The sequence below is a fragment of the Parambassis ranga genome, chromosome 22 (assembly GCF_900634625.1).
Source record: "Parambassis ranga chromosome 22, fParRan2.1, whole genome shotgun sequence".
Classification (NCBI taxonomy): domain Eukaryota; kingdom Metazoa; phylum Chordata; class Actinopteri; family Ambassidae; genus Parambassis; species Parambassis ranga.
Genome location: NC_041042.1, coordinates 15,766,060 through 15,788,318, shown reverse-complemented (window position 1 = coordinate 15,788,318; position 22,259 = coordinate 15,766,060). Strand labels below are relative to the sequence as shown.

At 41.4% G+C, this 22,259-nt stretch overlaps 3 protein-coding genes across 3 annotated transcripts; 2 read left to right on the top strand and 1 right to left on the bottom strand.

Moving 5' to 3' along the window:
- The first annotated feature begins 132 nt into the window (after positions 1-132).
- On the top strand, positions 133-12,575 carry tc2n (tandem C2 domains, nuclear). The gene is made up of 12 exons (XM_028396493.1): positions 133-261; positions 840-902; positions 976-1,173; positions 1,315-1,485; positions 1,583-1,665; positions 3,891-3,960; positions 4,148-4,248; positions 4,634-4,750; positions 4,836-5,027; positions 10,129-10,243; positions 10,333-10,532; positions 10,751-12,575. The coding sequence occupies exons 2-12, from the start codon at positions 842-844 to the stop codon at positions 10,859-10,861; spliced, it is 1,419 nt and encodes a 472-aa protein (XP_028252294.1). The 5' UTR covers positions 133-261; positions 840-841; the 3' UTR covers positions 10,862-12,575.
- Positions 12,576-14,701: 2,126 nt separating this feature from the next.
- On the top strand, positions 14,702-17,579 carry plek2 (pleckstrin 2). The gene is made up of 9 exons (XM_028395861.1): positions 14,702-14,823; positions 14,940-15,104; positions 15,755-15,939; positions 16,029-16,120; positions 16,194-16,381; positions 16,466-16,567; positions 16,715-16,798; positions 16,946-17,024; positions 17,139-17,579. Exons 1-9 carry the CDS (start codon positions 14,770-14,772, stop codon positions 17,264-17,266), a joined length of 1,077 nt encoding a protein of 358 aa, XP_028251662.1. The 5' UTR covers positions 14,702-14,769; the 3' UTR covers positions 17,267-17,579.
- A 677-nt stretch (positions 17,580-18,256) lies between these two features.
- LOC114427692 (galectin-related protein B) lies at positions 18,257-21,779 on the bottom strand. The gene is made up of 4 exons (XM_028395879.1): positions 21,643-21,779; positions 21,261-21,346; positions 19,361-19,541; positions 18,257-19,067 (listed from the first exon to the last, which is right to left on the bottom strand). The coding sequence occupies exons 1-4, from the start codon at positions 21,667-21,669 to the stop codon at positions 18,924-18,926; spliced, it is 438 nt and encodes a 145-aa protein (XP_028251680.1). The 5' UTR covers positions 21,670-21,779; the 3' UTR covers positions 18,257-18,923.
- Positions 21,780-22,259: the final 480 nt, after the last annotated feature.

Genomic DNA, 22,259 nt, shown 5'->3' with positions numbered 1-22,259 from the left:
AGAATATGACACCAAGCTCACAGTGCTGGTAAAAAAAAAAATCAAAATAGAAAGTGGTGCGTTCACGGCTGTTCGGGGAAGGAAGCGCATGAGTCAGTCCGGGAATTAGAGCGGGAGGGAGGGAGAGAGGGAGGGAGTCCTGTGCGCAAAGCGCACACAAAGCTGAGGTCTCTGGCATTTGTCTGCAGTCTCGATGAGAGGAGTGAACTGCGCCGCTGGATGTTCTCTGTTGGTCCCCTTTCAATTAAAAACATCGCGTGGGTAAGTTTACACTTTCTTCACAGTTTGTGGATTAAAGTTATGAGTCACTATTTAAAGCATGTGAAAGCTACACCTGCGCAAATTCCTCCACGCACCAGCAGAACCAGCGCTGCAAGGTTGCTAAGGTTCAACCTTATTGATTATTATTCCACACTATTACTCAAACAGGCCGATAGCAGTAAAATGAATGTATGTTAGAGGACATGATGATTTTGTGTGTGTTTAGAGGATAATATTGTTACCACTGCAAATGCTGGAGCTCTGGAGAGATCCGGAATTCTTTATGTTTTGAGTTATATGGCATCATTAAAGACATATGCTAAAGTATTTTTAATACGTCTTATAAGCAACATTTTTTTCTTTTTTTGTTATTGCTGTTTTTTTTAATTAAAACCACATTGTGTTATATGAAACTTTATTTTATAAAAGTAGATTTGACTACAAAATCAAACAATATGAAATGTCCTAAAGTTTGGAATATTAAAAGGAAAAACCCTGGTGTAATATTCAGGGGGGTTAATGATGACCCATGTTTACTGATTAATCTGCGTTTTATCTTTAAATATTTCCATTTGTAGTCATGGAGTGCCTCAAAAACTGCTGCAAGAACTTCATGAAGACGAAGGTGCAGGAGACTCAAGGTAAGCTGGTGTCCTGCAGAGCTGTGAGTCAGACTGCTGGTTCTAACTGTGTCCTGTTTCCTCTGCTTTAAAGTGGTCACGCTGAAGATGCCTCCAGCACCAGCTGCTGAACATCATCAAGATGAAGGCAGGAGGGGAGTCACAGAGGATTACCTCCTTTCTAAGCTGCCTCCGGACGGCAGAGAGGTCCCCTTTGTCCTGCCAACATTCAAGGCCTCCTACATCCAACCCAGAGGCCCCCATTACCCCAGCTTACCACCCAGCCTGCAGAGTACGTACCTGAGCTGATATGAGGTGGTTGGTAAATAATTCCAGTCCCTTCAGGCCACACCGATCACTGATACTTGTCAGAAAATATAATGAACCTTTGTGCCGAAATGGCTCATGAGCTTGCCCCACTGTTTGCCTGCAGGTTCAGCCCGATGCACTTATGCAGAGAGGAAGGCAGAACTGCTGGGCACCAGTATCTTCACTTACAGCCCAGAATCCAGCTTCCATGAGGGGCAGATGGCAGAATACGCTTCTCCTGGTTCGACCCGCAGAGACACCCTGAAGATCAGAAACTCCTGTCCTCAAAGCCCAGGTAACTTTAAGCTTAGAGTTAATGGTTGAACCGTGAACAGTGTTTAGTTTGTTAAATTACGTAGCATTTGAGATATTCTTTTGATGTTTTTTCTCAGTTTGGAATCTGAAGCCGGGCAGCCAGCAGCAGCGACTGTGCAGCTCCATGTTTGATCTGTCCAGCCCTCAGAGTCACACGCAGGTGAGACCGTTCTCTATCTAATCTGTATTCCTGCAGCCTTTCTCAGCTTGTGTCAACCAAGACTAAATATAGTTTTATAGTTTCCACGTCCTCTGCAGCACGGAACAAACTGGAATCTGCAAACAAGCGGCACGCACAAGCTGATATTTTGTTGTAATGGCAAGAAGAGGAGTTTAGATACTATTTCATAACATCTGTGCAATTATGATTAGTGACTTTACTGATAAACTTTATACTGTCTTTAATAATACAATACATGTACGAAAGCCCTAAAAAGGAAAAATGTGAAAAACTCAGCATAAGCCTAAAAAAGGGAAAAACCTACAATTTCAAGAGGAAAATCACCTATTTAAAGGAATAGTTCAACATGTTCATCATTTACTTTATAGCAAAAAAATGCAAGTATACAAAGTTTGAAGCTATAGTTTTAGTTTTATAGTTTTAATAGTTTTCCAGAGGCGATCAGACCAATCCAACAAACCTGAAGCGACATTTGCAGACGAGTCATCTTAACTTCCGTTCAAAGATACACGTGACAAAATCTATAAATGAAGACACCGCTGCTGGTTTTACAGCATGCGACCTGTTTCTGAGTTGTCACTGAAGTGTGAACAGTGTATTCAGGGAGAGCAGCTCACTGTTCATTGGTTCTTTTGTGAAAAGGTCATAGCAATTAAATAAAGAGGTGTTTGTTTCAAATAACAAAAGTTAAAGCTGTGCCTGTTTTATTGCACTTCAAACCTTAAATATTTCATGAAAAAATATATATCATAGAATTTTAGTCGACTAAATCTGCCGTGGATTTAGTCGACTAAAATTCTTTGATATTTAGTCGACTAAAACTAGACTAAAAGTTAAAAAATGTTGATGACTAAGACGTGACTAAAATCAAATGACATTTTAGTCACAAGACTAAAATAAAAACTAAATCAGAAATTGCTGCCAAAATTAACACTGCTGTAAAGTGTGGTTACAGTCCATGACCTATTTAGTCATGCAACCAGCCATTTTGTCACCTCTGCCTGATAACCTGTTGATTGTCTTGGACAAAGTGCTATTTAATTAGAAAAACACTGACTCAGCGCTTGCTGTTCAGCATGTTTTGAACTAACACGGATACATCTCTGTTCACCTTCCTGCATCTTAGTGTCCCAGCACAGTGTGCCATGTGTTGGCCTAAATGTTTAGTTTGGCAACATGGAGAGCAAACAGTCATAAAAGTTAAAAAGGAACAGCACCTGGATGATAACTCGAATAGTAAACAAATTAACTGGGATTTCCAGAATGAATTGTAAAACAGAAAGTGAAGAAAACCAGAGAGAAAGATGATGATGCCAAAGACGTGGCAATGAAAGCACAGGATAGACAGATATAAAATACTGGTCATATGCTCCACTATTTCAGTAGATATATAGATATATTATAGATATTCATGGTGTTCAGAAGATGAATCATTGAGGTTGTTATTGAAAATATTGGTGTAGGGTTTGGTTCACACTAATGATCAGGTCAAAATATATTTTGGTGTACAACTAAACCTCTGTATCCTTAATTCAATTATTTTCTTTACTATTTAGCACATGTATAACAATAGATGGCAAATGTGGCACTCAGCACCACAGAATAAAGATGGATAACACGGTTCCGCCTCTGACAACTGTACGACAGAGACGACAAAATATCTCACTTCTAGCTGATGCCATGTTGGAAAAGATGCCACAGTCTGTGCAGTAGAGGTCGAGTCGCAGCCACAGCCTTAATTAGGCATTTATGCCTACAAATGTATTTTGTTTCTGCTTTGAAGGTTGGGTTATGTTGGGTGTATGTGCTTCAGGGATATTATTATTATTTATTATAGAAGTTTTGTTATTTGTATTCATGTTAGTGAACTTGATTAGTTTGAATATAGATTCAACAGATGTGTGTGCGCCAGGGTCCTGATCAGACACATCTCCATATCTGATCTTTTACTTGACGTTCATTCAATAAATAGTTAATTTGAGACCTACTATTGATTCCTCTTCTGCTCACCAACCAACTCGGGGAGACAACGGGGTAGTTGAAGAAGTTTGTCTCAACAGTTAACACAGAGGTCTACGGGATTTATTTACTTTTGTAGCCACCCTCAAGAGGAACTGCAGGTTTTGGCACATTGAATTATAAGTACCTGTTAGCTGTAAACACAGGTGTTTGACTGTCCTGACTTTGTTCTGTTTCCCCTGCAGCGCTTGGACTCCTCCTCCAGCGCCCTCAGCAGCAACTCCTCCATGATGGGCTCTGTGGAAAGCAGCCTGGGTAACTGAACTGCCTTCTTATCACTCCTCTCGTTTCCTTATGTCCTGGCAACACAACAAGGCATGATAAACACATGTTATAAGAAATCAGGAAATTAAAACTTGGGTTAGGGTTTTAATTTAGCCCTATAAAGATTCATTAACATTATACACAAGCACCTTCAGAATACATGCTGCTGTCCCTGCAGACTCCATCAACTTGTCCGGAGACGAGCGTGAGCTGGGGAAGGTGTGTGTCCGGCTGAGCTACCAGGAGGCTCTGGAGCAGGTGTGGATCACCCTGGTTCAGGTAAGGTTACATGCAGTGTGGATAGAGAGGGGCAGGGACAATAAGCTCCATTGTGCTGGCCTGCAGTGTCTCTCAATGGATCCTCTGTTTGTCCAGAACACAGGTCTCTGTTACCTCCTCTCAATGCTCTATTAACTTGAGTTTGGACACTCAGGAGGGAAAGGTTGTTCATGAAGGGAAAGTATGGTCCTGATTGATGCTAGAAACAACAACAACATTCTGTGTTTGTTCAAAAAGGTAGCATCGCTATACACTGTATGTCTCACTGTACATGAGGAACGAGATAATTTGTCAAAAGGGCAGAAAAGTAGAAGGGGCACCACTTTCCACCATATAACAGCATCTTTGTTTTGTTTAAATTGGAATATTTCAATTTCCCCCTCAGTGTTCTGACCTAAACCTTCACCTGGATCCTCTGGAGCAACACAAAGTTGGTTTCAAAGCCATCATCACCCTCCCCAAACCCATACAGTTCAAAAGCACGATCAAGGGGTTCAGCCAGGTATAACCTGATGCACACATTTGAAATCAAACGTACTGTAACACAAATCACAAATACCTGATCTTTACTGGTCCTCTGCTTTCAGGATGTGTCCTTCATGGAGACCTTTGTGTTTGCGCTGCATCTGCAGCAGTTGCGTTGCAGCGCCTTGGTGCTACGGTTGCAAACGCACCATCCCAAGAAGCGCACAGTGGCGGAGTGCGTCCTCTCCATGCGACAGCTTGGACCTCAGGAGACAGAGCACTGGCTTGACCTCAACACTCCATCCAAATCTTCGGTAGGAGGAGTTAGATCTTTTTATGACATTGGGATTCAGATTGTTTTCAATCCTCGGTTGAACCCTCCATGAACATGTAGCCGATGCATTGTAGCCTACTCCTTGTCATTCCTTGTCTATGCTGCTCTCTGAGCACAGCGGCCCAATGCGTGTACACGCAGACATGTGTGCGGACATACAGGGGAGCACACTCCCACCAGCAGATAGAGAGCGTGTGTTGTTGTGCTCACCGTTATCGCTCTGGGTTGGCTATGCTAAGCTAAGCTAATGGTAGCGTCGCTGACGATAGGGGTACTTGGACTTACACTTTTTTTTGTAGATTTACACTCATAGAATCATTAACTCTTTCAATGCACTGTACACCTTCTTTGTGACTTAGACATATTTAAAGTCTATGGCTGTACGTCCGATGTTGCCCCGTTGCCACGACAACGGCAGCTTCAATGATTAGACCCAAGTGGGCGTGGCCTGTGTTGCCGTGGAAACAGTTGTTCTTTGGAAGTGGGCCACATCATACGTTACGTCATAAGAATCAAATCAAAGGAAACTCGATATGATGTCATAAATGATGTTGTAAATAGAGAAGGCTGGATTGTTTTCACACTTTTCAAGATTCAAGATTGATGAACTCTACTAAGGACACATTACTCGTAATAAAAATAAATACAAATAAAATCTGTGAAGTTACCAAGGAGGAGGTTGGTCCCATTATAAATGCATTTTGTAATGGGACAACCCAAGAACAGTGGGCAGCATTGGTTTCAGGTCAGCCTGACACTGAAATGGTAAACAGGCTTACAGATCTGTTTAGGGATGTCATATTGAGGATCACAGAATGTGTTCTGTGGTCGTTCCCAGAAAAGCATCAGGTTTCTGAGGATGACGTGTTTTCCATAGTGGTTGACACACTTCCTCAGATGTTTGCCAATGCTCTGGACATTTCCGAAGACGTCTACAGTAAGACGTCAGAAAACTTTTTATTTTTAATTGCCATAGAGGTCACAGAGGCAGTTAATGCTGTTGCCTCTAATAGCTGGGATTTTGAGGAGCATGTTATCAAAAGGCCTGTCCCTCGCAGGCATAGGCAGAGGGCCTTGATCTCCTGCATGGGACCGATGATGGAGGAATTCCTCATCAAGGTCAAGCAAAGAGGAACAAGTCTCACAAAGGCAGACCCTGTCGACGGTATGTCCTCTGGCAGTACTGACACGGACAGTCCACCCAGTGATAACACTCCTTCACCAGGGCTCAACCAGGATCCCACCAAGCCTCCTCGAAAATCTAGGAAGTTGAGGTCCAAAAAAGTGAAGCATTCTATACCAGAGAAGAAGTCACCTGAACCAAAAAGATTGTCTTTCTCACCTCAGCAGCCTTATTATAGTGAATGGATAGAGCCTTTGCACACATTCCTTCAAGATCTGATTTCACGAGTGAATAGACACTCAAAGATGAAATGGACCATGGAGAAGCGTATGACCATCCACCATCGGCTTTTAAAGCAAATTCTGGATGCACTGGAGAAAGAACGTTATTATATTCCTCCAGACAATTTTGAGGATCTTGACAAACTTGTTTATTGTAACCTGAGAGCAGACTGGAACAATGTGGCCACCTACATGACAGCTGGGGAAATCCTGCACGACAGACATATAATCGATTGTTTCTTCAAACATGCTACAAGACGGAGATTCATGACTTGGCTCTCACAAGTTTTCAGGAATGCTGCTGACGACATTATATTCTTTTGGGAAAGAGTTTCAAATTATGTGCGAAACTGTTGCTCCAATGCTGCTGAAAGCATCAAATGCTATTGCAGAAGGTTTTCATATGCTATGCGCCTGATAGCCTGTTGCACGCAGGTAGATCGTGATTGGTCTACACATACAGACCGCAGATAAGTTTACAACAGGTGGTGAACTTGTCTACCGTCGACACCAAGTAGACGCACACAACCCACAGCCACCTGTTGTGAACTTGTCTGCCCTCTACACCTAGTAGACGCACACAACCCACAACCACCTGTTGTGAACTTGTCTGCCCTCTACACCTAGTAGACGCACACAACCCACAACCACCTGTTGTGAAGTTGTCTGCTATCTACAAAATAAAAAATATATTTCAAAAAAAAAACCGGGTGACCCCCGGTGGACAGACATATAATCAATCGTTTCTTGAAACATGTTACAAGAACCCAGGAAGTCAGCGATACGCGAAAGTTGTTCTCAAGAGTTTGCAAAGTTGTTCAAATCTCTTCTGCCACCGTTAGTAGACGCAAACACCTACAACGACCTATTGTGAGGTTATCTGGTATCTAAAAAAGTTTTTTTTAAATTGCATTTTAAAAAAAATAAAAAACTTGTTATAAGAACACACCCCTAGTAGACGCACACAACCCACAACCACCTGTTGTGAACAGTGTTAATTTTGGCAGCAATTTCGGATTTAGTTTTTATTTTAGTCTTGTGACTAAAATGTCATTTGATTTTAGTCACGTTTTAGTCATCAACATTTTTAAAGTTTTAGTCTAGTTTTAGTCGACTAAATATCAAATAATTTTAGTCGACTAAATCTGCCGTGGATTTAGTCGACTAAAATTCTATGATATATATTTTTCATGAAATATTTAAGGTTTGAAGTGCAATAAAAACAGGCTCAGCTTTAACTTGTGTTATTTGAAACAAACATCTCTTTATTTAATTGCTATGACCTTTTCACAAAGACCCAGTGAACAGTGAGCTGCTCTCCCTGAATACACTGTTCAGCAGGGCCGGTTCTAGACAGGCATGTATGAGGGGGCAGTCAGAAATGTGAAGGGGGCATCATGTGTACACTTCATGTTAAAGCACTTTTGTCCTCTGGTCTTATAGTGACAATATTTTCCTTGCTGAATTGGGTTGTTAGCTGTGTCAAAAGCCAGCCTGGAGAAGTGGATTGCACTTTGTCAGGCCTTTATCTTCAGACCTGTCCAACTTGTGAGTCCCACCTGAAGACTAAGCTTCTGCTGGTATAGCACTGAGGCACGCAATCCCCCTGACCACTATAAGGTGGATCCCTCAGGGGAAAACAAAAAAAGTAAAGTAAAATATCCTTAATCCAGATTTTATTAATCAACAACATAACATTTATCTGGATGGTCTCATTCTCAAAAACATTTAATCTAAGGTAAGTTTAAGTTTACAAAACTAAAAGGTAGTCTTATGAATAAAAGTAACACTAAAATATATAAAGCACAGCAGATAGGCTATAGATCATGTAATGAACAGGCCTGTCACGGTAACAGATTTTGCTGGGTGATTAATTGCCAAGAGAAATTATTGCGATAACATTGTCGTTTTGAGACCATGTTCAACTAATATAATAATGACATATAATGCAAGTACACCCTTTCAAAGATTAATAAACTTTAATTTCTAAAGAACATTTAACACTGGAAAGGCAGACCATGCAGACAGAAACACATAAAATAAACTGATAGAGATGGCACAAGAGGACTGGGCAAGAGGACTAATGGGTGGCGCTGCAGCGAGTGCCGCCAGTAAGAAGGCAGAGAACTTCACTCGTACAACGCGGACTGTCTCTGATAGCAGGTTGTATAAATAAGCATGTTTAGTGTCGTGGTGAATTGTGGCAAAGTGTTGAACCGGTGTTGCGTGTGTGCAGCTTCTTCAATGTCTTTCCTCTCCGTAACCACTGAAACCTGTCACTACACCGTTAGACTACGCGTTGACTCATTTGCCTACGGACGCTGATTGGATGTTTACTCAGGGCTCAGGGTTTGTGTGTGTGCGCTGCAGCCTGTGAATACACACGGACAGACACGACAGACACGCTAATAAAAAAGTGCCACTTCTTGTCGGATTTTTCCACTACCGATGATAATTTTGTCAACGCGTAATATATTAAATTTGTGAGTATATTAACATGTGCTTTCTCAACGTCTAAAAATTTGATTTGAGGGGTCAAGACATTTATTTGAGGGGGCACTGCCCCCCTTGCCCCTGCCTAGAACCGGCCTCGCTGTTCAGTCATGACCTTCTTCATGAATACTCCATAACTACAGCAAAACACTTCAGTGACAACTTAGAAACAGGTCGCATGCTGTAAAACCATCAGCAGCGGTGTCTTCATTTATAGATTTTGTCACATGTATCTTTGAACGGAAGTTAAGATGACTCGTCTGCAAATGTCGCTTCAGGTTTATTGTTTTTACCGCTGATAGTCGCTCCGCACGGTTTGTAAACCGTCTTGATTGTCTTGAAATTAAACGTGTCTGTGTGTCTGTTCTCCTGTTTTGTGTGACCATGCATGAGTACGCTTTCTTCCAGCATCGCGGCGCAACGTCCTTACACAGAGAGAGCACTTCTGATTGACCTTGGAAGCACTGAGTGTACCCCATAAAACTGTCCCCATGATGCATTGTAGCTTGCTGGCACGCACCGTACACTCTTAGCAGAATTTGTTGCATAATCACAGGAAAAAAACGAAAAGGAATTCATTTGTAAAGGAAACAGGCGTTACTGAAGAGAAGAAACTCGAGTGCAGATTCTGGAAATGTAAGATGCGGAAAGTAGGTCAAACCTCAAACCATTTCACCAGCACTGAGTGGCTCTGTTGATAAATGGATATATGTCTGGCCAGTGACGGTAAAATTGGGAACTGTACTTAACTGTACTTAAGATGGTGAATCATCACGCTATTCTCCAAAGGAACAATTTGATGTCAGCAGTGATTTTTACCCATCTGTTGGACACAAAAGACCAAAATTGTCCAAATCACTGTCACTCACCGAAAGGCTCTTAAGGGCCGAGACTGAACAAGGAAAATATGTGAAACACTCTTGAAAAGAAGCAGGACAGCAGCTCTGTGAGGGTGCATGTGGGAGTGCAGCACGCCAACATGTTGACATTAGCAGTGCGCTGGTGAGAATAAAGGTCTGCTTAAACTAGTTTAATTTGATGGTTTTTAGCTTTCCTGACAGTTTGCACTTGGACCTTCTCTGGTGCTCAGAATAAAAGAATGAAATGCAGAGATCCCGAGTGAACATAATTTCACATAAACATCCATGTAAATCCATTCTTTTAAAGAACTTTTCGTCTTCCAGGTATGTCACTCTGAGCTGCATCTCACCACCTGCTTTCAGCCGGTCAACGCTCGCATACAGCTCCAGATCCTCGCCGCTCAAAACCTTCCAGCATCTTCCTCACCACTCACCCATGGTAAGCCTATGTCTACATATGTATGCCTAATGTAAGTCATTGCATCTCATTGTCATTCACTTCTCCTTCTCTGCCTGTCTCCTTTAAAGCGTTTTTTGTCAAAGTGGAGATGCACCAGGCAGGGCAGGTGGTGATGAAGAAGAAGACTCGAGCGCTGAAGGCCTCCGGTGGTCAGTGTCAGTGGACGGAGACATTTCACTTCCTGATGGCAGCTTTAGACCACGCCTACTCGCTGTCAGTCAAACTGTGTAGTCGTAGCTCAGTCAGGCGGAAACAGTGTCTTGGACAGGTGAAGTGTTTTCTTTTGTGCAGATCTAGTTTTGTCCTCTGAAATGAGCTTTTAGTTAAGGTGACTAACAAAGCAGCAGCCACAACATTCTCACCAATAAATAGCTGTTGATGATGTCACATGATCTCCACAGAGCCTTTTATTCTTTATTCATGTGACTTTTTAGTTCTTATTGCAGCAAGCTAATGATCCTCCTCCCCCCTCTTTGTTTGCTGCAGGTTCAGCTGGGATTCAACAGCCCCGTCCCGGAGGCCGTGGAGCAGTGGAAGGACACAATGGCTCACCCAGAGAAGGTGGTGGCAGCGTGGCACAGGCTGAGCTCTTCCTAAACCTCTTTCCTTGACTTCCTCTTTACGCACATAGGATGTAATGCTCTTGTGCTGCAGGTCCAGCTGTGCCTGCTTACTTTTCCTGTTGGATGCACACACGCACACAAGAGCCGACTCAGATGGACTGTAAACGGCTGAACGTGCTCAGGATGACCTGTGAGGGCTGATTTCCACAGAGACTGTTCGGGTGTGCAGTGATTGGGTGTAAATAGAGGTTTTGAACAAAGTCTAGGTGCTTAGGGTGTTGTTGAAGACCAAATGAAGGATTTTTCTTAAAAACAATAGAGAAGTTGCTTAACTAACAATAATTTACCTGCATTGTGTTTACTCTTTATGATGCTGTACTCTAGGTTGCATGCCATATCAGTTTTTTGTGTAAACTACTTCACCCTGTGTCAGTTGCAGTTAAGTTTACAAACAGATAAAGTGACCATAAAGACAGCCTTACTTTATGAAAGATCTAACAACCCATCTTAAAGTGTAAAAAGGTGACATTCAAATCTGCAGAATCAGGGCACAAACATTAAGTTTTAAGTTTCAAAAATGCAAAAGGAATTTCTGAAAATGAAAGAGGCAGATTAACACAAAGCTAGGGCTGTTTAGAGGACTGAAGTCAATTAAATTGCATTTTAAACGTAATTTGTTTACTAATATGTCACATGGTAGTAAGCATACCTGGCAAGATTAAGAGAGAAAAAAGATTACCGTAGGTTAAATGCTAGCAAACAGTGAAATGTGGTTTTTAGGACAGAGATCAATATTGGTAGTTCAAGCTTGGTTTCAATCAACACACGAGGCAAACTTTCCCCACCTGCAACAAACTTCTCCGCCATTTTCTTCACTACTAAATTGTGTCCTATTCCGTGTGAACCCAGTCACATCCCAATTGTGAATCGTTTCGTGCACATTTCAACGCAAATTATTTTTTGTTCGTTTTCTATGATAGCAAGCACAAACTTGTACATTTCACTTAGAATTGTGTTTCATGTCTGTAGCAGTGAAATTGTTGACGTTTAACAGGAATCATCTTTCCATTCCAGCATGACAGCTTACAACACCTAACCTTAACCACCCAAATATGACAGAAAAAGGCACTGAATTTCTACTACCTCTTAGTGCAGACTTTTTATACCATAAAATGGCCACTAAATACTAATTCGTGGCCACGAATTAGTATTTCGTCCACACGTTATACATATTTCATGGCCACGATTTATTTCTTTTTTTGCCATGTCATCAGAGGGGCTCTGTAGATTTATGTATATGTACGTTAAAAAAAAAGCATAGCAGTTTTACAAAATAAGTGGATAATTTGTGTCGTGTGCACGAAACATTACAATAATGGGACTATTACACTTATTGGGATGAGACTGTGACTGTGTGTGGGAGATTTTACATTTATTGACAACATCAACAAACTAGTGCATAACTGCGTAACTAAAACTGGTCACTTTAATCATGTTAAAAACTCAACCATTACTGTTGTTTTCAAGGTTGGTTCTTAGGGAAAAACATACAGAGGTTTGAGGTTGGACGGTTTTTTCTTACTTTATAGGGTGTTATGTTACTGGAAAACACAGCAGCAGCACATGTATCAAACTTCAGCTGTGAGCTTTTAACCAAAAGCACTTTAATTTTTTAATGTATTTAATGTTAAACACTAAATGTGATTAAAGGTAGGTGTTACATACAGGTGTTACAAGCGTGAGGTGTGTTTATTGGAGGAACGGAGAGTAAATTAAAAAACGAATGATGCGTGTCATTATTAAGTGGCTGGTTTGTGCTACATGGATGCAAAGAAAACAGGACAAAGTCTTCCCACAGAGATTAAACACTGTGTGGAGCACCTGTAAAACAGGTCAACAATCGTAAACCACTGTGTCACCATGTCAGGTTTTATTGCAGAAGACATTGATTGAGAAATCTCAAAGCAAACAGCACAAGAATCTGCAACAGTGCTTCACCTCCTGACTCCTGCTTTTCCCATTTTATTCTTGATCACATGGCAATTTAAAGTCACTGCTCTACACAAAATGAACAATCTCATCAAACAATATGTCGACTTTTTTTTCTAAAATCCATCCTGACTATTTTTGATTTGTGCCATCTGGGAAGTAACAGGTTTATAATCCCAAAGAGGAATCCCGTCTCCAGCTCAGCCTCATAAAGCGTGAGATTAACCAGTGTGTGTGTGTTCTGTGTAAGCAGCTGAGGACGTGGACACGCAAACACACACACACCCAGCGAACAATGACTGTGTGGACCAAGAAAACAGAATCCGGCGAGTGTTTGCGTTTTGAATGTGTGCGACCAGGACAACCGGGTGCCCCACGTGGGCCAACCTGCGTCAGAGCCCTTCCTATGCTGATGTGCCAAAACTGCATCATCTGTTTTTTCTAGTCATAATTAATGTTTGATTTATGGTTAATGTTACACAGAGGACATTCCAGACACACCTTAAACTTGTTTTCAGCACTTACCTCCAAGAAGCGTGTTTAGCTCAAAGGTGCTCGAATCTGAAGAAGTAGCCTAGGATTTTAGGGGTCATTGTTTCCTTCTTTTGGCTGCATTCCAGCTCTCTCATAAGTGCATGTTTCTGTGTGAAGGTTTCCTCACAACTGAGGTTTTGCAGCATTGTTGCAGCAAAGAAGAAAAAAAAAACACCTCCCACAGCTTTTCATCAACTCAAGCTTCACACACTGAACTGCTGCTGGAAGAAAGAAAACATTTAGAAGTCAAGCACATTGTCTCATCTGTGCTTTTAAAGCTTGCATTTGCATTGCACTAAATTTGTTGATAGTATTGTTCTGATCAACAAATGCCCTGCGTGACGGCTAGCTAGCTTGCACGATATCAGCAGTTATCTCACCTCAAATGCATTTGCTACACACTGTGTACACTTGCATTGTGTGCAAATTTGAACAGTAGTGGGTTTTAATTGAAACAAATCATTCACTTACATGAAATGGTGCAACATGTTAGCTGCTAATCTAGTAAGCTAACATTAGCTGCTGTATTAAATCAATGCAGACTTCATCGAGTAATATAGTAACAGTGGTGTATAGTAAAACTGGGTTCACAGTTTCAGTACATTGTTTGTGCATTCATAGAATCTTCAGTGTTTTTTTTTCACCATCATTGCAAACTTTGTTCTCTGTCATTTCAAAGATGCCCCCAGGGGCCTCCATCTGGCCTGGGGCCCTACAAAGGTGCCTATACCCAAAATGCTATCATACAATCATCATTTGTTTTTTTAAACTTCAAATTAAAAACCAATTCATTTCACTTCATAAATGTTATAATTAACTTTCTGTTCTTTTTAGGGTGATCCTGAACTGAAAAAGAAAACGTCTCCCTCTGAGAGCCTGGCAAGCTCCTTAGTGCAAAACAGGATCCAGGAAGTAGAAGATGAAGGGGAGAATCATGTTTAGCAGGGACACAGATGGTTACACAAGTGGGGGTTTCAATGACAAAGCTTGTTTCCAGTTGTCTCATTAACTGGGTATATGTCCACTTGGCAGGATAAACATCTGAAGGAGACTTGAGACTCTATTGGGTACAGCTGCTGCAGGGTGGGAGGAGCTGCTGTCGACCACCAGCTGCTGTTTTTTCATTAAAATGGGATGAAAACGTCTGGAAGATGTTCCCTGTGGTTTCATCTCCACGATCTGAATTCTTCACATAGTAAACCTGATGGACAATTAAAGCTGTTGTGGACACTACTCAGAGTCCATGCTAAGCTGCCGAAGGAGTCAGCACGCCCTCTTGTGTTGAAAATGGGACACTGCCATGTTTGATAGTGTTGGTCGAAGTGTGTAGGTGGGTGTGACGCACTCACATTCAAAACCTGAGCAGACATGAGTAGACAGCTCAGTTGCCAAAGTTCATACTGAGGAGCACTGAGGAGCATGGATACAGAGAAGATAATCACTATTCTACGAGAGGGCTTCCTGGTCAAAAGGGTAAGATGTGTTTCAAATAAACCACTTTTCACCAAGTTGTTTGAAAGAGATGATGTTTCTTTATCTGGAAATACAACAGGTCTACTCATCTGAACCTTCTGATCATCTGTTCACAGGGTCATGTTGTACACAACTGGAAGGCTCGTTGGTTTGTGTTGACGCCAGACAAGATGTTGTATTACAAGTATGAAGGTGGTAAAAGGGATTCCTGTCAGCGGGGCAAAATCCTGCTAAAGGACTGTGTGATAACTTGTCCTTTCCTGGAGTATGAAAATCGACCGGTGAGTTGTGTCACACTACAAGTTAACGCCAAATATGGGGTCCTATTCCTGCCAACATCATGTCCACATGGACACTGTACACGTCAACTGCATATGTTAAAATATTCACGAAAAATTCACGTTTGGATTTTGTCTGTGCTTCTTTTTGTGGGTGCCATTATTGTAAACGGGCTTCTGAAGTAAGAAATGTTGAAGGAATTTGAAGGATGTGATCTTAGGACAAATTGAAACCTGTAGAGTCCAGTTTGACAAATCCTTTCATTTAAACATGGGTCACATCTATCTATCATCTTTAAAAGTCAAGCCGTATTGTGGTAAAACTATTAAAGTGTTTATTATGAATGGAGTCTGCTTTGAAGCGATATATATAGAGAGGTTTTTAACTCTGAAATGTTCTTTGAGTCGTGCAGACCTGTGGATGCACAGTGTTTTCCCCTGTGTTTATGTTTTTATTGGTAGAAACCACACTGAAGCTGTGTCCTCACTTGCCGAGCCTCCACACCTCACTTTTTAAGATAATGTGTTGCATCAGGTTCCTGTTTTGTTCAGGCCTGAACTGCATCATCTTCCAACGTTGAAGAAGGATTTTTTTTTCTTTTATTGATATTTGTCTGAACATCAAACTTTTTTTTCTGTGTGTGTTTCCCTAGTTGGTGTTGAAGCTCCAGACAAAGCACGGCGTGGATCATTTTTTGGAGGCTTGTTCCAGAGAGGAGAGAGACGAGTGGGCAGCTGACATCATCGCTGCTATCAACAAGCTGCGGGCGACTGATGGTGGAAAAGGGACAAATCAGCAAGACACTGCTGGATCCAAGTTACACAACATCAACCTGAGGTAAGCACTCTAAACAAAGATCCTCCCACACACTTTTCCACTGTACTGATAGTTCCATACTTTTCTTAAGCCGTTTGTTTCTCTCACAGCAAGGTGTTGGACTCCATGTATGATGTCCATAGTGGCATCAAGATGAGCAACCATGTGGAGCAGGGCAGCACCTACAGCAACTGTTTCTCAGGTGAGCGTCTGATCATATTCAACCATCAGTGATGTGGCACTGTGTCTAAGCGTGTCTTTCATTGTCCCTGCAGGCTCTGCGGTGGTGGACTGGCTGGTCTTCATGCAGCTGGCTTTGACCCGCATGGAGGCCGTCACGCTGGCCTCGGCCCTGCTGGAGGAGGGCTTCCTGCGGACCGTTGGCCTGAGGAGCGTGGAGGCCCTCCGCACCGCCGGCCTCAGTGAGCAATTCCTGGACGACTCCACTGCACTCTACAGCTTTGTATGTGCCACTGAGTTCTCTCAGTGAATTGCACATTTTAGAAATGATTGCAAGTTTTTAAAACATGTTTCTGCTTGATGGCAGGCTGACAGTTTAAAGAAGAGAGGCAGTGTGAAGGCAGAAACGTCACTGTCCGCAGTGGAGCTGAGTGGGAAAGTGGTAAAGAGAGGATACCTGCTTAAACAGGTAGACAAACAATAAGTTACACAAAACAAACAGAGATCACAGATTTTCTCAGCCTGGCAACCCACAATTGTTCAGTGGTGTTGTAATGTCTGTTACTGTCAGGTATGTTATTCCTTCATTCAACAGTTGGCTAATCTTTAAACACAGGGACACAGGAGGAAAAACTGGAAAGTGCGTCTGTTCGTGCTGCGTTCAGAGCCGGCTTTTCTTCACTATTATGACCCCACAAAGGTGATATGCACTAAAAATATGACATTTTTCTTGCTTGCAGTTATAGAAAGGTGTTTTGTTTTCTTCTGCCTCTGTCATTACTGGTCATCATTCGTCATTAATTCCTCCACATGTCTGACTCACTTCCTGCCTTATGTTACTCTTCAGGATGACATCAGCCCCGTCGGCGGCTTCCCGCTGCGAAGCTGTCTGGTGTCCTCCCTGGATGATAACGGAGTTCCCTCAGGTGCAGTCACTGTTGAAACTGATTTGATTTCAGTAATGAAAAATAACCCTCCTTCCATTTAAAGCTGGTCTATCATATATGTCACACTGACCCCCGATCTCTCCTTCCATGCAGGTGTAAAAGGCAACATTCAAGGAAACCTGTTTAAAATCATCACACAGTCAGACACACGTTACTTCATCCAGGCGCCCACTCACCAGGAGAAGATGGAGTGGATCGACGCTATTAGAGAGCAGACATAAAACAACATGAGACTGAATTTACACATTCTGTGAATGAGCTGGAGTCAGTGAATGCAACATTTGGCTCTGCAATGCTTCAGATTTATTTTATATTTTCTGAAAGGAGATTTCAGAAACCAGACACATGTAGCAGTTCAATGTAATTCTGATTTTTTTTTTACCTCTCATTTTAATTATTAAACACAATAATTTGGAGTACATTATGCTTCTTTGTTGATTACAATTCAGCAATACTGCACTTTGATTTTATGGCTACTTTTTGACAGCTCTATTTTTTCCCCCAAACAAATTATAATAAATATCTAAAATACAATATAATTGATGAAATTGAATTAAATCAACATCTTTGCCTTAAAAAAACCTTACACAGTCAGAGTTTATAAACTGGTGTAGAGGTCTATGACAGCCACTTCTGTTCCTTACATCTCAAATTATTTAATAAATGAAGAAATAATTATGCTCGTCTTCAATAATCTCACAAAATGCTGCTATCAGTTGATAAATCAGTAAAAATAATCTATTTTTGTAGAATTTATTCTTCAATAATAGATTCATTCACGTTTATTTGCACTGTAGAGGTTGTGAAAACTCTTCTATTTGTTCCCTCAGACAAGGATTATATGTCTCAAAGTAGTTTTTTGACATCAGGGCTACACTCATATTTTCATACAGGATCACAAATACATTCCAGGTGGTGATGAAAGGATCTTACATTTAACTATGAACCCTGAGGGGTGGAATATTTTGTTCCTCTGACATCAAGGGGAAGCAGAGTGCATGTAGAGACTAGAAATGAAAGCCTCTCCAGTGTTCGTCATGGCCATATAGAGGCACTCCTGGACAGACACTCCCACCAGAAGGCTGAGTCGAGCCTTTATCAGTGAATGACTCAAGCTGAGCTGTTGTTGTTTTAGAGCTTAATGATACAATACTTCAGTGACTTACAGTCTGATGCTGAGTGAATCCAAGCAACCACAAAAAATAAAAAGGAACGACAACAAAAACGTGTTTTATTGCAGTGGAGTCAATACGAAACATTCACATAAAAAGTGCTAGTAAATGTAAATGAAAAGTACACAAACTCTGCGGTGCGTTCAAGGCCAGAGTAGATAAGGGTGCAACATGACCTAAACATTTAATCTGGACTCAACACAAGACAAATAAAACTTACTGTGTGTTTACTGGCATGCACTAAAGTACGCTAATTTAAGTGTTTTACATTATTACACCTGTCGGGCAGAAAATGACAAACCACGTCATGAACATTCACCTTCATGCAGCCCCTCGTACACAGAAGTGCTTTCAAAGTTTCTCCAGGAAAACCAAAAACATATGAAACCTCTTTTTTAGTGACAGGTAATGTTCACTCTGGGTAAAATATTCAAGCTAAGATCACATTATTTAGTTCAAATCACATTCCTCTTTTTTATTTAAGACTGTTACATTCAGTCAGAACCCCAGACAGGTAATCTTAGTGAAGGCACTTTGTCTCAACACATGATTACGAGGCAGGTGTAACTTTGAAAATGGAAACACAACATCAAACCCCATCTTATGGGTTCATCTATTCACTCAGAGAGTTGTCTAATTTTACTTTTTGTTTACTGTCCAGGGCCAGCCTCATCTGAGCACAGAGAGAGAGAGAGACGCTGGTGTGTTAGGCCACCTTGGTGAGTTGCAGGTCGCCAAATACTCGTAAGGCAGTGAGGGAAGCGAGCTGGGAGAGCCGGTGGGTGAAGCCACACAGAGGCTGGCCGTCCACCAAGATACGAAACTGCTGGTGCTCACAGACGATTTCCATCTGAAGGCCAGAGAAGAGGACGAAGTCAGGGTAAGCATGCATTTCTCTCTTTGTTAACAAAAAACCTTAGAAAGTCCAGCAGTCTGTCCTGATGCTGCTGATCAAACTGAAAGGGTTAATCCTCCCTACAATAACTTGATTCCTTGGCAACCAAACACATAAAGTTGCTTAGAGTGCAGTTTTAAGAGCTGACTGTGCAAAATCAAGATTAAACATGTGACAGGGGAAAAAAATCCCCTGTAAGCCTTTTAGAGTTTATTGATTATTATCAGTCGCATGCACACATCTTATACCTTAAAAGCCTCCCCGGGTGCAAAAGGAAAGAAGGAGAGTGTGTTTTCAGATGGACCCCACTTTCCTGCCAAGCGGGCATTGCGTTGGACGGCCTTGTCCATGAAGCTGACCTTCAGCTGCAGACCCACATCCCCCTCTGTGTCCTCCTCCTGAGGCTTACTGGACACAGACACCTCGATGCTGCAAAACCCAGAAAGAGAGCAGGACAGAAAAAAACATGTTTTATTCTTTATTCTTTATAACCACTGGTGGAATGTAACGAAGTATTTGTACTTTGTTACTGTACTTAAGTAAAATTTTTTATGTATTTATACTTTACTTAGGTAAAAAAATAGTGCATACTTTATACTTTTACTCCATTACATTTTGCAGCTATTACCTGTACTTTCTCCACTACAAATTTAAAAATGTCTGTAGTTACAAGTACATTTATGAATACAGTTGTGTTCATACAGCTGTGCTGGACTGATGTGAGGTCAGACTCTGCATGGAGGTGGTGTCACGCTGCCAGCTGTGTTTCTGTAATGAGCCTCAGTCATGATGCCGGTGCTCTGGCTCAGTTAGCTAACTAGTTAGCTGCTATATGCTAACACAGGTCCATCCATTAATGTCTGATTAACATGAATCATAACATGAATCTACAGCAGGAACACTGACACAGTAAACATGCTGAATGCCTGTTTGTTATCAGCAGCCTCTCTGTTCACTTGATGCCCACAGCCTGCATCATGACACACAGACCTGTCCATAGCTGCTTCTGGACTGAACATGGACATTAACTACACATGGTCCATTTTCATTTAAGATGATTTCTTTGATTATTTTAACCTGTTCAGATCCTTTGCAATGGAAATCAGTAATATATATTCCGTGCATGAGTACTTTTACTTTTAATACTTTAAGTAAATTCAAAAGTACTTAAGACTTTTACTTAAGTAGGATTGTTGATGTAGCACTTCTACTTTTACTTAATATATTTTGCTGGTTATTTGTACTTCAGTACCAAGTTTCAGTGCTTCCTCCACCACTGCTTATAACAGACTTTCCATGGAGAACAGTGACATCTTCAGGTCGACTGAAATATACTAATGAAGCACTAAGTAATTAATTTTAGCAGACTTTGTGATCATTAACCATACAATAGATTTAATAAAACGTATGTGAAAAGGGCATGTTGCCTTGTGTTAAATGCATCTAAAGGTACCAAAAACACACACATCAGTTTATCAAATATGATGATACATCAAACTGTTGTTAAAAGTTGTAGCTCCACTCAATGCTGACACATTCATTTCAAAGACTTTTTAAAAACTTTAGCAACAGATTATTCACAAAACATCTCTTCCAAAACTTCCATCCTTTCAGTGATGATGTAAATCATCCAACCTTTTTTTAATCTCTCTGTGAAATAAAGGTCTCTCAGTCTAATTAGTGTCCCCTGAGAGACTTTGTTCTTAAAACCCTGTTGAAGTTTCTGCAGCCAAAAATAAGTTCTTTGACCAAAAAAAGTGCGTCATGGTTTATTTTTGTAAAGTCTGCTGTAATTGACTTCTTTAACTGGGTATAATCAATGACTGAATCTGAATAAACATCCAGCTGATGTTATCAACCAAAGAACTTCCATTTTAGACTTCATGGGATCTGCAGCTCTCCCACGCACTTTTATAACCTATAATTAGGAAGCGCGCTGGCATTACCAACATATTTTCCCAAAACAGGGACTAGCTGGGTGGTTGGCACACACTCAAACCCAGACAACAGTCAACACGCTGCCTTTCTGCGCAGAAATTCAGCTTGATTGTAAACGAGGGCATCTCTGTATCACCAACTTCCAATCATCTGTTACATCACGTGTGCAACAGTACGGCGGTTGAAATGAGAATAGATGCGCACACTGACCTTTTGGGTTTCTTGTTAATAATTCCCATAATAACCAGTTTCATTGAAGGCCGCAGCCCACCTTTTATCTCTCCGGTGTAGCCATCCTGCAAAACAATAGAATAGAAATGGACACAGGATGAGGCCTGTACCGCTGCACATAACAGCACTCCTCAGTTTTATTATCATGGGGACACAAGTGCTCCTTCATCATGCACCCTGCTGATGTCCTAATCTGCGGTGCGGTGCAATCTGTGGCACCGAGGGGAACAATAGCATTATTGATCCGGACTCTAACAATCAGTGACTCAGCTGCACCAGCTCAGATTTTGTTCAATATGCTAAAAGAAAATATGCGAAAATGTCACAGTACATATAAACAGCCAAAGTGGAAGCTACATACATTTTCTTTCTTGTCCTTTTCTTCCATTCCACTCAGGGCGTGATGCGGTGTGGAGGATTCGAGCGGTGATGCCAACTGAGAACTGATTGACTCTGCCTCCAGCTGGCAAACCCCGCCTGCACCACGTTGTCATAGAGACTGGCTCCCAGTTTGGCAGTGGTGATGGTGGGAGTCTGACATAAAGAGGGGAGGAGGAGGAGGAGGAGAAGGAGCAGGAGGAGGAGGTACTGCTACAACATAAACACATTTTGAGTCACTCCAAACTGTTTTGCAGTTGTTTAGAGATCTCTCTTTGTGCTATCACTTAGCATTATGCGTTTATCTACCTGGGAGTGATGCCTTCAGAGCCCGGTGTCAGATCGATAAACTGGCATTTAATCCCAGTTTTACACCATCCAGTTGTTTAACGGTATTGCACTTAGACATTTAACTTGTATTAATTAAAAGTAAAAATCAATATATATTATATAAATATATATATATAAATGTACAAAATACAAATCCCAATTGTTTTGTTCTTTGAGTTGCCATATTTCCGATTGACTTGAAGGCATCCAAGCGCGCCGCACTGGAACGCCCCCCTCGTGCCAACCTTTGACCAACCAGCGTCTGAGAAT

What these genes read in the sequence shown, in the direction of transcription:
- tc2n (XM_028396493.1), top strand. Translation starts at nt 842, where the DNA reads ATGGAGTGCCTCAAAAACTGCTGCAAGAACTTCATGAAGACGAAGGTG. An exon ending in GAAGGTGCAGGAGACTCAAG is followed by an intron (nt 903 to 975) that starts GTAAGCTGGTGT and finishes TCTGCTTTAAAG; the next exon opens with TGGTCACGCTGAAGATGCCT. An exon ending in TGTGGATCACCCTGGTTCAG is followed by an intron (nt 4,249 to 4,633) that starts GTAAGGTTACAT and finishes TTTCCCCCTCAG; the next exon opens with TGTTCTGACCTAAACCTTCA.
- plek2 (XM_028395861.1), top strand. Translation starts at nt 14,770, where the DNA reads ATGGATACAGAGAAGATAATCACTATTCTACGAGAGGGCTTCCTGGTC. An exon ending in TGGAGTATGAAAATCGACCG is followed by an intron (nt 15,105 to 15,754) that starts GTGAGTTGTGTC and finishes GTGTTTCCCTAG; the next exon opens with TTGGTGTTGAAGCTCCAGAC. An exon ending in CCACTGCACTCTACAGCTTT is followed by an intron (nt 16,382 to 16,465) that starts GTATGTGCCACT and finishes GCTTGATGGCAG; the next exon opens with GCTGACAGTTTAAAGAAGAG.
- LOC114427692 (XM_028395879.1), bottom strand. Translation starts at nt 21,669, where the DNA reads ATGGAAGAAAAGGACAAGAAAGAAAAT. An exon ending in ATTAACAAGAAACCCAAAAG is followed by an intron (nt 19,542 to 21,260) that starts GTCAGTGTGCGC and finishes TGGGTTTTGCAG; the next exon opens with CATCGAGGTGTCTGTGTCCA. An exon ending in CACCCGGGGAGGCTTTTAAG is followed by an intron (nt 19,068 to 19,360) that starts GTATAAGATGTG and finishes TCTGGCCTTCAG; the next exon opens with ATGGAAATCGTCTGTGAGCA.